Source organism: Bos grunniens, chromosome X (assembly GCF_055505025.1).
Source record: "Bos grunniens cultivar Pamir isolate PY7600 chromosome X, Bosgru_T2T1.0, whole genome shotgun sequence".
In the NCBI taxonomy this organism is placed as follows: Eukaryota; Metazoa; Chordata; class Mammalia; order Artiodactyla; family Bovidae; genus Bos; species Bos grunniens.
Window position 1 is genome coordinate 7,487,933 of NC_141194.1, and position 16,542 is coordinate 7,504,474.

General features: G+C 46.1%; 1 protein-coding gene across 4 annotated transcripts in view; it reads left to right on the top strand.

Annotated features, from left to right (window-relative positions):
* Positions 1–16,542, top strand: part of WWC3 (WWC family member 3) — a 110,166-nt gene that overhangs the window by 68,331 nt on the left and 25,293 nt on the right. For all 4 annotated transcript variants that reach the window (XM_086387937.1, XM_086387935.1, XM_086387933.1 and 1 more), the window contains 3 exons: positions 1,888–1,961; positions 14,444–14,686; positions 15,673–15,762. In XM_086387937.1, coding sequence (XP_086244063.1) covers positions 1,888–1,961; positions 14,444–14,686; positions 15,673–15,762 — 407 coding nt within the window. The remainder of the gene's footprint in view (positions 1–1,887; positions 1,962–14,443; positions 14,687–15,672; positions 15,763–16,542) is intronic.

Genomic DNA, 16,542 nt, shown 5'->3' on the forward strand with positions numbered 1-16,542 from the left:
ATAGTCATCTGTGAATGGGTGGGTGGGGCTTGTTCCACTAAAACTCTTATTTACATAAAGAGGTGGTGGGCCACATACATCCTTTGGGCCGTAGTTCTCTGAGCTCTGGCTTAGACCAGTGATTTTCATCAGCTTTGTGGCTGTGTCACCCTTGGGTTATACTTTGATGCTATTTCCTATTCTTCTAAGAGAATGTCAGGAAATTGAAATTAATTTTGTTTGGGACTTGGAAGAATTTCATAATGCCCCTTTTGATAATTAGTGAAGCCTTGAGTTAGCCACCAAAGCAGAATTGGCAGCCATCATGTGAAGCAGGGCAGTGAATACTTAAAGACACTACTGTTGTACTGTCATTGAGTGAAGTTTTACATTCATTTGTTACAAATAGAAAACCAATTTGTATGGATTCTTTTTCTTAGGGCTCACTAAGTAAAGTTGAAATATCAGTGAAATGCAGAATCCCCTCCTAAAAGTAAATAAATAAAAAGAAACAAAAAGAAGGGAAAACCATTGACTAAAAAACCGTGAGTTTTAAATAATTAACTGATATTTTAAAATGTCAACAAATAGTGCCTCTTTGAGGGGAATATCATATAGGAAATAATGCCTCTGTGTCCCGGATGTCCCGAACTGCCTATTTGCAGTGTTCCCCCTTATTGTTCTCAAAACTACACTTGGACATTTTGACCAGGTTTAAGACAGAGAAGAATCTGTAAGTTAAAACTTTCTGGCATTTTTGCCTAAAGATTTTGGCATGAGAAGGAAAGAAGTACAATATATATTGAATTCCATGAATAACTCATTGCTGCTTAACATAAGGTTACAGTTAGAATTTTTAGAGGCTCTTACCTCGTTTGAGAGAAGCAGGTAAGATTGAAGGTTCTGTAATGATTTAGGTAAGATTTTCTAAAAAACATCGGGTGGGGAGTGGCTGGTTATACTACTATAATAACTTTAGCAGTAAATTGTCATTATTTATGAGTTTACTGGGGCTGGCCCTGAGTTGGCAGCTTCATGACTGTTACTTCGATTTAAGTAGTTGTTTCCATCCTCTTTCGTCAGCTGAGAGGGTCCAGGTACCAGGTTACCTAAGGTTATATAGCCAGGGAGAGGCAGATCTGGGTTTGAATCAGCAACTGATCCCTAAACTTCCCTGTGCTTTCTACTACATCTTGTTATTGAAAAATATATCAAAAGGCTTTAACTGTATTAGTTAGCTATTGCTGCATAACAAAACACCCCCAAAACCTAGCTTTTGAAAACAGCACACATTTATTATCTCACACTTGTATTGTGGATCAGGAAACTGTGCTGCATCTTGTGCTTCACGGGCTCTCAGGAAACTGTAATCAAGGTATTAGCTAGGGTTGCAGTCTCATCAGAAAGCTTGACTGGGGAGGGTTTACTTCCAGGCTTACATGATTGTTCTCAAGATTCAGTTCCTCACTGATGGTTGGACTGAGAGCTTCTGTTCCTTACTGTATGAACCTCTCCAGAACGGCGGCTTGCTTCATCACAGCATGCATGTACTACACAAGTTGGGATGAATTTTGTTTGCGTTTGTATGAACTTTGAGGAATTCTCTGTTTCTTTTCAAACTTAATTTGCTGTGGGAATTACAAAATAGACAAGTGTACTTCCACTATTTAAAAAAAAATCCGCCACTGTTGAAACAACCAAAGTCTTACCAGTCACATTCCCAACTCCCGATTACCAGAGGTGGCAGCTGTTATTGGTGTGTTTCCTTCCAGACCTTTGAAAAATGGAAATTGGAAGGTGAATTAAAATATTCTTCATTGCTGCTAAAAGTTTAAGTGAATTTTCTCTTTTGAAAATGGGTTTTTAACATGTCTCCCCCCTTGTTTATCTTCCTTCTGTTCCAAAAAGTTCATCTTTGATGATAAAACAAGGCTTGTGGATCGAGTCAGGCTTAACTGGCAGTATGAGGAAGCCAGAAAGAGGTAAGAAGCTCCTTTTTCAAACCTTGCCTTCTCCTTATTTCCTTTCTCCTGTGGAAAGAGGTTTTATGGAGTTTCAATGTGTGATTTATCCACATCTTACCAGAAAGCAATGTTTGATAGAGTATAGAATTAAGACTCTTCAGTTTATGTGTAGCTTCTGAACACATGTGACAGAATTTCACATGCATTTAAAATGGGAACTTCTCAATATTGCAAACAGTTATAAAGACAGGATATAATAAAAATAGAGACTTTTCGGGCTCTCTTTATCCTCTCAGGGAATTCAGAACTCCCTCCTTCCCTGCCTTCTAACTGAGCATCAGTCCCTCAGACCAGCTTAAGCATAACTGTTTTTTTTTTTATATATGTGGCATCTCATTCCATAGATTAACAACAAAAGCCATGTATCTTGGTTTCAAAGACAGTTTAATAAGGATTAGGTCAATGAGTGACAGCAGTACTTAATCTATGTCATTCTGACGGAGAGAACTGAAACATAATCGTGTCTGTTAACCTGTGTTGTAGGTGACCTGCCTTCTGCAAATTGAGACTTGACCTTGTTTGTGTGTTTCAAAATGTATCTCTCCCTCCTCCTTCTCTCTGTCCCTCCCTCCCGGTCTCAGCCAGGATTCACGGGCAGCACCACCAGGTGGGCTGTTATCCTCGCAGGCAGTGTTTTGTTTAAATTTATTTTACTGGGCTGTGTCGGGTCTTAGTGGCGGCGCACAGGCTTCTCTCTAGTTGTGGCACATGGACTCAGTGGTTATGGTGCATGGGCTTAGTGACTCTCTCTTGTGCCTTCTGAAAAGAGTCTTAAATCCAAGCTGTTCCAAAATCTGGGCTTCGGGAAGCCATGGTGCCTGTCTTTTTCAAGAAGTTTCTTTAGTCACATATGAACTGCTGTGCTGGGGGTGGAGGAAGAGGAGCGAATGCCAAGCAGGTCGAGGGCGTCCATTCTGGAAGCTAAATAGTTGGGCTTGCTCAATATACTGTATCATTCAGGGATGTCTGGAAATCCGCTTCATGGCCTTTTTAGCAAATGTAAAAATAGCATCCAAAGCAGATCATCTGACTCCCCGCTGGAGGGCCGGCTGGAGATGACCCAGCCTCTGCTCGGAGCCCCTCTGCCTGATCCTCCTGGCTCTTGCTCTGCAAGATGCAGTGATATGCTCAAAGGGGGCACTGCACTTCCCTGTGGACCACTTCCCTGGCCTCAGGCATCCACTCTCTGGAGCTCGCTGGTGGCGTTTGTCCGACGCTGTTGTCTCAATATTGAGAATATTGTCTCAATTGTCCTCTGCTCCTTGCATGTTTCTGCTGCACCATGTGGGTGTTGGAATTCGCTGCGTTGTATTAAACCACAGAAACTTGATGGGTGCTGTACTTAACGTAATTGTTACTGTTTGGCTGTGACATTTACCAGCCATAGCAAGGGATATTCTGGTTTTCTAGAGATGATGTTGGTACAGAGTGAGTAATCTTTGAAATATCGAGATAATAACATTTGGGCAGAAAGTCCAGGGTTTAAGAGCATTCTTCAGGGGAGGACACTGTACTTCATCAGTGTCTTTTAAAGGGGAGGAGTATCTCAGGGTCACCAGAACCTTGTTAGGAAAGGCACCGCAGTTGCAGAGGAGGGTCCTGTCCCCAGCACATCGACCTTTGTGGGAAAGTAGGGGCTTCTCTGGAGAAGGCAATGGCACCCTACTCCAGTACTCTTGCCTGGAGAATCCCATGGATGGAGGAGCCTGGTAGGCTGCAGTCCATGGGGTCGCGAAGAGTCAGACATGACTGAGCGACTTCACTTTCACTTTTCACTTTCATGCATTGGAGAAGGAAATGGCAACCCACTCCAGTGTTCTTGCCTGGAGAATCCCAGGGACGGGGGAGCCTGGTGGGCTGCTGTCTATGGGGTCGCACAGAGTAGGACTGAAGCGACTTAGCAGCAGCAGCAGCAGCAGCAGGGGCTTCTCCAAAGTGCCTTTCTGGGCTGCCTTGGCCACATTTAGAGATGCAAGATCAGTTGCAAGGACATGCCAGGTTGGCTCACAATTGTTCTTTCCCCACTAGAATAGTGGTTCCGACTAGTGCAGGGAGTGAGGGAGGGGTGCAATGGTGGGAACCCCCCCCTACCCCCGGTGGGTTTCTGGCCACATTTACAGATGTCAACAGTTGTCACAGCTCTAGGAGAGGCACCAATGGCATCAAGTGGGGAGAGACCAAAGAACCCTCCGGCCCCCATGTCAGTAGTGCTGGAGGATTGTGCTGTCTCAGCAGGTCCACATCTGCCTCATTTCCATATGGGCAACCCCAGCAGCTTCCTGCACACCCGGCAGCCATGGGCAGAGAAGCTGCCAGGGGTGGGTGGGGGCTGGGAGACTGTACTTCTGACCGGCACCTGCCCTGTTCACAGACATGGCATGGTTTATGTGAGGCCATAAGGACATATAAACTCCCCCACAGCTAGCAGACATTGTGAGGACCTCAGTGAGTCTGCCTGGGGGTAGAGATAACCTCAGATAGTACCTGCGGGGTGTGCGCCTGCATGCATGCACGCTGCATATATGTATAGACACACAGGGTTCAGAAGCATGTACAAATCTGCTTGTATGTCTATGTACACATGTAACATGTATGCTTGCATTTATTTGTGTGTATATATAGGGCTTCCCTGGTGACTCAGACAGTAAAGAATCTGCCTGCAATGCAGGAGACCTGGGTTTGATGCCTGGGTTGGGAAGTTCCCCTGTAGGAGGGCATGGCAATCCACTCCAGGATTCTTGCCTATAGAACCTCATGGACAGAGGAGCCTGGCGGGCTACAGTCCATGGGGTCACAGAGTTGGACACGATTTAGCATATATATACCTGTGTGTTTTCCTGCTTGTTTGTATTACATAAATAATACATGAATACATTGCTTTTGTCAAAGATTCAATCGGTAGAGACCTCCCATCTTAACCTCCTCTCTAATCCTGCCACCCACCATTAATGATTTGGTGTGAAACCTTCCAGGTTTTATGTAGACATTTAAGTAAATGAAGCTCAGTGTAGTTAAATCTAGTATATGATGCATAGCTTTTCTAATGATTACAACCATCTTCTCTGGATGGACATCTCGATGATTCCAGTTTTTTTCTTTTCACAAATAGCGCACATCTATGTATAGGCCCCAGCCTTGCAGGAATACCTGTTTCCTTGGACAGATACTTAGCAAGGAAACATATGGGTCTAAAGACCTTTATGTTGGAAGTTCTGATCGGTCCCACTGAATTGTCTTCCAAAATGACGTATACACTTTACCCTGCCATCAGTAGCCATGGAGAGCCCTGATTTCTGTGTCTCCTCATCCTGGTTAAATACCAGCATTCTTCGTACATTTTTTTGGAGTCGTGGACAAAGACATTCTGTGAGTTGTCACGTCCTTCCCTGGTGAAGGATGCAGGGAATGGTGTACTGATGGTGCAGATCAGCATACTTTCAGTTATTTAAATTGCCAGGTCTGAATTGTTTTTGCAGACAAGCACTCCTTTCACAACATGTTAGATTCCATCAGTCCCTAAGGGATGGGGGTGGCCCCCCAGGGGATGTTTTCGGTTCTTGTGACTGGAGAGAGGGCACTTCTGGCATCCCATGTGGGGACCCCAAGGGTATTGCTCAACAACGCACAATACCCAGGACAGTCCCCCCAGCAAAGACTCGGATGGCCCAGAGTTTCTTGCTGCCTTCAAGAAATCTGACTCTTGGGCTTCTTATCTTGCTCCGAAATCCCTACTGTGTGTGGCAAGACCCAAGGGCAAGTCTTCCACTGACTCGAGGCCTGTTCCAGCCACGCTGGCCCCCGCGGTGTTCCTTACACATACTGGGCCTAACACCTGTCAGGCACACTCCTGATTTAGTGCTGGAGCTTGGCACAGTAATGGCCGCTGAGATGTCCATATCCTAATCCCTAGAACCCGTGACTCTGTTGCCTTCCTTGGCAGAAGGAGCTTTGCAGATGGCCTCAAGTTAGAGATCTTGAGATGATGCTGGATCACCTCGATGGTAGCCGTTTAGTCACTCAGTCGTGTCCAATTCTTTGCGACCCTGTGGACTGTAGCTCACCAGGCTTCTCTGTCTGTGGGATTCTCCAGGCAAGAATACTGGAGTGGGTTGCCATGCCCTTCTTCAGGGGATCTTCCCGACTCAGGGTTCGGACCCGGGTCTGCACATTGCAGGCAGATTCTTTACCATCTGAGTCACCAGGGATTACCTCGATAGGCTCAGTGTAATCCCAAGGGTTCTTAGAAGAAGGAGAAGCAGAGAAGGAGATGTGAGGATGGATGCAGAGATCAGAGTGATGCAGGCCTGTGAGCCAAGGAAAGTGAGCAGCCCCTAGAAACCACTGCAAAATATATTCCTCCCTTGAGCCCCCAGAAGAATCACAGCCCTGTCACTCATTGTTGACTTCTGTCATCTGGAACTGTAAGGTCTATGGCCATACCACCCCAAATGTGCCCGATCTCATCTAATCTTGGAAGTTAAGCAGAGTCGGGCCTGGTTAGTACTTGGATGGGACTGTAAGGTAGTGATATGTGTTGTTGTAAGCCTCCCAAGTTTGTGATCATTTGTTACAGAAATGAAAGGCAAGTAACACAGTACCCTTGGCCCCTGCTGTTTCCTCTGCCTGCAATGGGATACTTGGCCTCAAAGGGTCATGTGGCCTCTGCTCTCCTTCCACTCACTGTCAGAGACACTTTTCTCATCATTCTGAATAAAGGATCACTCCCATCCACCACCCCATTACCCTGGTTCTCCCAGCAAATGTAACCAGCTAACCTGCTCTATACTTTACGCATGTGCCTGTTAAATCTCTTCAGTCATGTCCAACTCTTTGGGATCCCACGGGCTGCAGCCCGCCAGGCTCCTCTGTCCATGGGATTTTCCAGGCAAGAATACTAGAGTGGGTTGCCATGCCTTCCTCCCCAGGATCTTCCCAACCCAGGGATCAAATCTGCATCTCTTGTGTCTTCTGCATTGGCAGGTGGGTTCTTTACCACTAGCACCACCTACAGAGCCCATACTTTATGTGTTTGCTTTTTTTATTGTTTGTTTTTCCCTGCAAGAATGGAAACCTCATGAGGGCAGAAATTTTTGTCCAGTTAGCTCATGACTATAATTCCAGCAACTAAGTGTCTGGTGAATATTTACTGAAAGAGTAAACAGGGGTCCCCTTAGATCACATGTGCTCTTTGACCTTCACCCCTATGAACAAGCGGGTGGAAGGAATTCTTGGACCCAGGTCAGCGCCAGGTCAGCTGCTCTGCTCCTGGCTCCTGCCCCCAAAACCCTCGTCCTGGTATGAGCCTTGGGCTAATTCCCCTGGATTTACAAGAAGAAAAGGCCTTTAGACATGCATGCCCTTGGGGATCTCATGGAGGCGGGTCATGGTCTGTTCATTTCTGAAACTGTTCACATGACACGTTATCGCTCCCAGCTCAGCTTGTGGTTCCTGGGCTTTCGTGGTCATTCAGAAGGGCTTGTGGTCATGGACCACCCCATCATGAATCCTCCTCTTGGGTGTTGGAAAAAACAGCTTTGGAGCTGGGCCCTGAGGGATGTTGGAATTCCAGCTGCCCATATGTTGAGGAAGAGCTTTCTCAATCAACGGGGCACAGGGATCAGGGCGGAGAGTTGTATAATTGCAAGTTTCTTAGGGAGCAGGGGAGAACAACCCCAGAGAGAGTTCTCTGAGGCTCACTTTATGGTCAAGGATCACTTAGGCTGTAGATCTTGATATTTGATAGTTAGTTCGGTGCTTTCATTGGAGCTTCACCTGCTTAAAAACATCCTTGAGGCATTCTTCTGGTTGCCAGGCTGTACCCCACGAAGATTAGCTTCCTTCCCCTCTGTAAAACCTCCTGGGCTTTGCCACTTCTAAATGGGGAAAAGCTGATGCCTTGATGTATTTCCTTGTATATTTAGGTTCGAGATTCTTTCTCAGAGCTGGGAAATCATCAAAAGACAATAAATGTTCTGGACAATGAGGGGTTTCGTGTCTCTTCAGATTTAAAGGAAGTTTATAGAAGCAGAACTCATAATTCCAAACGATGGTATGATTTCTAGAGAATTCTCTAGACCAGACCACCACTGTCATGGTGACTAGTTTTGTTTTCAACTCTGGGTCATGTGTGCTCAGTCACTCAGTCGTGTCCGACTCTTTGCGACCCCATGGACTGTAGCCCACCAGGCTCTTCTGTCCATGGGATTCTCCAGGCAAGGATATTGGAGTGGGTTGCCATTTCCTCCTTCAAGGGAATCTTTCCGGCCCAGGGATCGATTCTGTGTCTCTTGCGTTTCCTGCATTGGCAGGTGGATTCTTTACCACTTGGGAAGCCCTCTAGGTCATGTGAAATATATCCCAACAACTGTTTCTTCCTTTTCCTTCAGGAACATCACTTTGGTTCCCAAGGCAGACCTTACAATAGGAATATTTTCACACTATTGGTTAAAAACTTGAGAGAATTTTTCAAAGCCAGTTTGGAGGAACAAGTCTTCTTGAAGCAATCCTGATGACGCAGATGGCTCCTTATTTTTAACCTAAGAGTGCTTGTTCCAGAACTGTGCACAAACTGTAGCTGTTTCCATAGAAACACTTGCCGTCCTGATAGGAACAAAACATTCGGCCCGGCCTGTGTCTCCGCGTCTCAGTGTTTGCTGCCAGGACGTGTCCTGTGCCGTTGCTGATGGAGCGTTAGGATTCCAGCTGAATTCGATCAGTCCCTTGGATTTTCCCTTCAGTTCTCCAGTGACCGTGTATCTGGGTTTGGGAATAGGGCATGGCCGTGAGAGACAAAGGAAGCAGGCCAAGAGAAAGAAACCTGGAGACCATCTGCTTTCCATTTAAAGAAGTCATTCTGAAGCTCTGTTTGTTCAGAGGGGATAAGATGTGAGGGCAGGGAGGGGTGTTGGGGTGTTTGCAGGCCCATCTTTTTTTTAATAAATTTTTAAAAGATTATTTATTTTTGGCTGAGCTGGGTCTTCGTTGCTGCATGGACTTTTTCTCTAGTTGTGGCAAGCGGGGCTACTCTTTGTTGTGATGCATGGCTTCTCCTGGCGGCTTCTCCTGTTGCAGAGCACGGGCTCTAGGTACATGGGCTCAGTAGTTGTAGCACACAGCCTTAGTTGCTCCACAGCGTGTGGGACCTTCCTGGACCAGGGATGAAACTCGTGACCGCTGCCTTCACAGGCAGATTCCCAACCACGAGCCCACCAGGGAACATAGGCCCTTCTTATGCCACACGGTCTAGATTCAGACTCCCTGAGTTTCCAGTATAAAGAGTCGAGCTGAATGGACACTAGTTGACCAATATTTAGTTCATTGAGGTAAAGTGATTTCACTGTCCATATGACTCAGATCTCAGATGAGACTGTGGTGGACTTTTGATTTCCATTTAAATAGATATTTGCAGAAAGAAAACTAAAGAGAGAAAACATAAGAAGCATCAAGTCTATAGCTACAGTTGACATCTGAAGGCACAAGACTCTAACCTGGCACCATGTCCTAGAACATGGCATTGGGTCCATCATGTCCCCTCACCCTGAGTCAGGGCTGTGGCTGGCCTGGAGTTCCATTTCTGTTCCAGAAAGTGGCAGTATTTTAGGAACGTGCAAAATTATATCATAGGTCCCAGAGTTGAGGTATAAATTCAAAGAACTGGGGATTACTCTGAATATGTAGAATATGCCTCAAAACTGTGCAATATTAAAAGCGCATTTTCTTCTTTGAAAAATGCAAGTCATATTTAAGATTTCCACATGAATCGTAAGGGTCCGAGCAGTTTCTGCCACATAAATGCAGGTTTCCATTCATGGTTTAATGGTGCCTGGGTTGTAACAGTAAAGGTGTTTGGGCAAAAATAGTAAGGGAAAAGTGATTCATATTTGACTTCTGTCTACATTAGGCCTGTTCAGGGGGTGAAATTTAGAAATCATACGATAAACATGAGCCCGGAATGCTTGACTGAGGACTTGCTTTCATTTCTTGACTATTCTGTGCACAGGGACGTGTGTCTTAAAGCCTTTAAAAGGCGTTTGTGAGAGGATATATATAGGCTATAAAAGGGATTACCTATCAAAAATAAAAATCAGTAAACTCAGCTGACTCTCAAGGAAAAAACAAACCCTCACCAGTTTTAAACTGATCTTGATTCTCTTTGAAAATGAACTTGGGCAGTTCCCTGGCAGTCCAGTAGTTAGGATTATGTGCTCTCACTGCCATGGTCCCGTGTTCAATCCCTGATTGGGGAATTAAGATCCCACAAGCCACACAGTGCAGCCAAAAAAAAAAAAAGGACTTGGAAAAGTTTCTTTTTTTGCAAATTTTAATTGTGACCTCGCTTTGTTTCCTTATATTTCATTTCACTGAGAAAATATGGTAGAAAATAGCCTTTCTGGAAATGGTTTTCCCTTTATTTCTGGAATTTGGAATGATGGTGCTTGCAAGAGTGGGGTTCCAATTCCACACTGCATATCAGCTACTGGGTGTGGATATAGAAGGGACATCAGAACTGTACATTTGTTATTTAGCCTGAAGTAGAAGGTCTCTTGGATCCATTAATCCTAACACAGGAAGGGTCCGCCTTGCAGATGCTCTTTTCTGGGCCAGCAGCACGGTACACAAGGCTTATTGTTTTAAAGGTAAAGCCATCCTGCCTCTTCTGCGGCAAATATTCAAGACACCACTTGTACAAGAAATGTACAAGAAGAAATTCTTCTAGCATTCTTATTTCCCGGTACACACAGACAGATACATGCTTCTTTCAGCCTGGCTAAGAGCAGACCCCCAAATGTCTTAACTCCAGATTATGGATCTAGACAAAGAAATTACACTTTTTAGTCTATTCCAGTCAGCTTCCCTTGTGGCTCAGACAATAAAAAATCTGCCTGCAATGCAGGAAACCTGCGTTTGATTCCTGGTTCGGGAATATCCCCTGGAGAAGGGAATGGCAACCCACTCCAGTATTCTTGCTTGGAGAATTCCATAGACAGAGGAGCCTGGTGGGCTACAGTCCATGGGGTTGCAAAGAGTCAAACACAACTGAGCGACTAACACACACAATATATGCCAGTATTCCTCTAGATTCATAGGGAGCTCTGCAGTGATTTGCAGTGCTATGAAATTTAATTATTAAAAAAGAAAAAAAAGGCAATAAACCTCGTTCTTAAGCACAGTGTGCTCATCTAGTGCTCAGTACAGCCCAAACAACCTTTCCAGGTGGGTTACATTAAGTCAGCTTCACCCAAATTGTTTCTGCTACTGAAGTCACCCCTCACCATATGTCCATACAGCTTTTTCTTGCAAGCTCTGGAAAGTTACAGTACACTGTTTAATTCTGGTCACTGTACTATTTCTTTTATACTCACAGTGGACAGACCTTTGGAAATCTGCCCTTTGCCTCTCTTTCTTCTCGTAATTCAGTTTTTCCTTTGTTCTGATAGTGGATATTACCTGGGGGCTTCCCTGGTGGCTCAGATGGTAAAGAATCTGCCTGCAATGCAGGAGACATGGATTCTATCCCTGTGTTGGGAAGATCCCCTGGAGAAGGAAATGGCAACCCACTCCAGTATTCTTGCCTGGAGAATCCCATGGACAGAGGAGTCTGGTGGACTACAGTCCATGGGGCTGCAAAGAGTTGGACACGACTGAGTCACTTGAGATTTTCCTGGAAAAAGCAGGATTATCTAGGATTGGATCTCCACTCACCCTCAGCAACTTGAATCCCCGTGCAGTGGTGGCTAACCTGGAGCTGGCCAATGCAAATGGAATCTTGATCTCCTCACATGTTAACTTCAGAAAACTCAAAAGGAGTGCTTTTTAAAATATGTGTGCTTGTAGTATGAGAATTATTATTATATATGACCAGGTAATACTGATAACTTTACTTGGGCTCAAATAGGCTTTCCTGTGTACATTGAAATGAAAAATTATGAGGACCCAATGGATTTGCTCTTTGTACATCTCTTTTATATTTATTCCTTACCTTTGACTTGGCTTGATCTACAGTAGAATGTTCCAAAAATTTCGCTGGGTCTAATGTCTGATTTGGTGCTAATTTATGGGTCTGCTTGGAGTGCTTCCTTGGACTTCAGTTATATGACTGCCATAAATTTTAATTACACTAATTAGAGAGAGGTAGATGCTTAAGCCCAGTTGGATTCCTAACCCTTTTGAGCTGCATCTGTCATTAGTTTTTTCAGTGACATGGTTTGGCACCATTTTCCAACACATTTGCAGGAAATTGGTCTTATGTTAGAAAAGAATTTGCCTAATAAAGCTACTGACATTCAGCTATTTTCTTTACCTTCTTGGGGAACTGGGCTTGAGTAAAACGTGCGCATTTAAACTATAACTTGTATACTCTTTTCTTTTCATGACTGTGGATTTTCTAATTGGTTTGGTGCTTGAAGAAGGTTGTTGTTGTTGCTCAGCCATGTCTGACTCTTTGTGACCCCATGGACTGTAGCATGCCAGGCTTCCCTGTCCTTCACCATCTCCTGGAGCTTGCTCAAACTCACATCCATTGAATCAATGACCCCATCCAACCATCTCACCCTCTGTCTGTGGTCCCCTTTTCCTCCTGCCCTCAATCTTTCCCAGCATCAGGGTCTTTTCCAATGAGTTGGCTTTTCACATCAGGTAGCCAAAGTGTTGGAGCTTCAGCTTCTTCACTTGAAGAAGGCTCCTTGGCCAATCCTTTTGTCAGATTGACTAGTCTCATGCTCACGTCTAGTTCATGAGCAGCTCAGACTGGTACAAGGATATCCCACAGACCTTAACACATGGGCCAATGCCAGTTGACTGTCAGTATCTGCGAGGAAGCACAGTGTTGAGATGGATTCTGAAGTCTGGACCCAGCGAAGACACCAGCTTCGATTTATGATATGTGTCCTGAGTACCAAATGGGACAGTCTCAAAAGCACTCTTGCCTTTCTCATTTTAGTGAGGATCATCCTATCCCTGCCTGATGGAAGCCCTAAGAGCTCCAAGGACAGTTTGCATTCTCCAGACCAGGCTGGGGTGCCTGAAAAGCAGCGGGTGTCACACTTTGGCAAGAAGCACCTAGGAGGGCTTGTCAAAACCCAGGTTGCCCCACTCCATCTGCAGAGCATGGTGTTCAGCAGATCTGGGGTGGGACATGAAATTTGCATTTGTAACGAGCTCCCAGGTGATACTGAGGCTGACTCAGGGACCCCACTTTGAGAACCACTGTCTTGAGGCTAGAGGACTGAGTGCACCTGCCACTTAGCTGCCCTCACAGCTCTCTGTGACCTCAGAGACGTCATTGGATTTAGTTTTGGGCCCATGTGTCAATCTCTGTCTGGCACAGGGCTGGCTTCTGGTCAGGTCTGCAAATCCTTCTTTCTGCCCAGAAGCCGCCCTCATCTTGAGCCACATATAAACGTAAAGGGCTTAAAACATTGTGCTCCTGCTTTTAAGGATGCTCTAAAAACACGAGCCACGTCTCTTTCACTTCCCCTGCCTTCAGCACAACCTCAGGACACTAGTCTGTCTGCCCAGTGGGCCTGTGGGCCATTTGGGTGCACCGGGTGGGGGTGACGAGAGCTGTATTTCTGCAGCTTAAGGGTTACCCTGCACCACATCCAGGCTCACTGCGACTTGACTGCCATTCTTTCATATACTTGCTGGCATATTCATTCTCCATTTCACGCGTTTAGCTTTGGCTGAGTACCTGCTCTCTGCCAGGCATTTTGAATGTCCTGCATGGTCAAGGCCTCCGGCACTCTTGAGGATCCCATGAGGGGTGTGATTCTCTTCTGGGTTTTCTCAAGGCGGGCTCCGCAGCTAGGCGCACAGAGAAGGCAGGCGGCCGGAAGCATCTCTTGTGCATCTAGCATGGTGTTTAGCTACTGATGAGGAAGGGGGTGCTGAGAGAAATGAGCTGGCTCTGTCTCGTTCCAAAACAGCACACATAGGAAGCAACGCTAGGCATGTGGGTGAATCAGGGTCTTCTTTGGAACAAATATGCGTGTGTGCTCAGTTGGCTTCAGTCGTGTCCAACTCTGTGACCCCATGGACTGTAGCCCGCCAGGCTCCTCTGTCCATGAGACTCTTCAGGCAAAAATACTGGAGCGGGTTGCCATGCACTCCTCCAGGGAATCTTCCCAATCCAGGGATCAAACCCAGGTCTCCCGCAATGGCAGGTGATTCTTTACCACTGAGCCACCTGGGAAGCCCTGCAACAAACATCCTTACTGTCATCCCAAATCTCGTAGGCCAGGGCAGATGATGCAAAGGGCTTCCACATCGGGTTCATTCCACCTCACTTCCAGATCCCTTATTTGTGCCATGTTAGGTTGACTCAGTGCAGTCATTCCGCTATTGGTTAGAGTGAGTTTCTAGAATCTGCATGGTGCAGAGACTGTGTAAATGTGCGTGTGTTTCATCAAGTTCGTGGATCTTCCCGTGTCCATCTTCTGCAGAGTCTCGAACATCCAGCAGCAGCTGGCCCAGCTGGAGAGCGAGTCGTGGCCGGGCCTGGCTGAGGCCGACAGGGACCGGCTGCAGCTCGTCAAGGAGAAGGAGGCCCTGCTTCAAGAGCTACAGCTCATCATCCAGCAGAGGCGGCCGGCAGAGGACGTGGTGAGACTGGAGGAGGAGCGGCGGCGCCTGGAAGAGGAGATCCAGCGTGCCCGGGCGACGTCCATGCAGGGCGCCACCGAAAGGTGGGCAGGTAGCGCCGGAGGAGCGGCTGGCAAAGCCAGATTGCACAGCTGCATGTGGTCACTGATTGCTCCAGCAGCTACTGCCTGGTGGAAGGTGGATGGAGCATGTACCTGCCCGTCCTCCAGGGGTGCCAGCTCTGCTCAGGGCTCCAAGACTCCTGGTCCCTGTTCACAAGTTGGAGATGGTCGAGAAGGGGATGGAGGAGGGAAGAAGACCGGGGAACCCATGACTTAGACCCTGCCTGCTCCCACTGCAGGTGCCAGGTGCCCCGCCCCTGTATTTTCTGGACATTGTCCTTACCCACCCCATAGGAAAAATTAGAGAGAAAACTACCTCCCACACTTGGGCAGTGGCTTTTTTATTTTGGGCTTGATCTTTGAATTCTGTAGATGTTAGAATTTCATATGGTTTTGCCTGGAAGAGGGCTTAAAAATGAGGGACTCTGATTTGTTCCAGGGAATTGCAATAGATTACCGCATGCTGGGCATTTGTATCCATCTTCTAGTCTATTCTCCATCTATCTGTTCATCCGCCCACACCCACCCTCCCATCTTTATGCCCATCTTCTTGTCTGTTGTTGTCCATCCAAACTGCTGTTCACTCATCCGTCTATCTATCAGCCTGTCCATCCTCCCACCCCCATATCCATCAGTCCATACAGCTACCCACCCATTGATTTATCCATCCCTCTATCCACCCATCTATCCACTCATCCATCCATCTGTCCGTCCATCCATCCACTCACCCATCTATCTATCTGCCTACCCACCCAGTGTATCAGGCGCTGTTCAGGGGGCTGGTGGTACATTTTCGAGGAAAACAACACACATCTCTGTTATCTTGGTGTTTATGACCTGGATGTGCTTTTTAGAATTTAGTCATTCAAACCTCAGTCAGTTCGGGGGGATTAATCATTGCATTTCTTGTTAGGAAAATATACTTGCTATTTTTGAAATCCACCAGTGGACTGTTTTCGTACTTACAGGATTCTGCTTCAGGAAAAAAGAAACTGTCTCCTGATGCAGCTGGAAGAAGCCACCCGCCTCACATCCTATCTCCAGTCCCAGTTACAAAGGTGAGTAACTTGATTATCATCTTGTAATGATGTGGTCATGAGCTTCACAATGCCCTTTAGCTTGGTTTTCTCTCCCAGAACTAAGAACATGAAGTGGTTGTAAACACAGGACAGAAAAGTGGATATGTGATATTTTTTGAGGAGCTGCTCATATCATGTATGATCCAAGGACTCTGAGGAGATCACCAAGTGGGACTTCCGAATAACGAATCTGAACTCAGATTTGCCCAAGGATTTTGTAGCTCACAGCATCAGAAAGTGTATATATTCATGTACATATATGCACACATACATTTTTATTTCTTTAAGGAACAATATCTTTAAGATGTGGATGCTCAGTAATAGTTCTGGAGTTCAGGTACTCAACTGTATTGGAAAGCATAGTGTCAAGGGCTTTCTGTGTATTATTTTCTCAGTTCCCCTTCTAAGAGTGTCTTGAGGTGGGAACTGTTCTCATCACAGCACTCCCCACCCAAGAAAGTGGGTGACTCAGAAAGGTCAAAAAGCCCTTGACCAAAAAAGACCTTCAGCTAGTCTGAGTTTGAGCTGGAACTTAAACTCAGGCAAGAGTCCTAGATGTTAACCTGTGTTCTTTACTGACACACACAGAAACAAAGGAAATAGTCATGAACTCAAGGGTGGGGAGTGGGTGTCTTAAACAGCTCACAGGTGGGGTTGATGAGCACAAGGCAGGGTTTTACTCCTGGAGTTTCCCGGAGGCTGGCCTCAGATGGGGTCTAGAGGGCTCCAGCCATGGGCTCCAGGCTGCTCTTCTCTTTT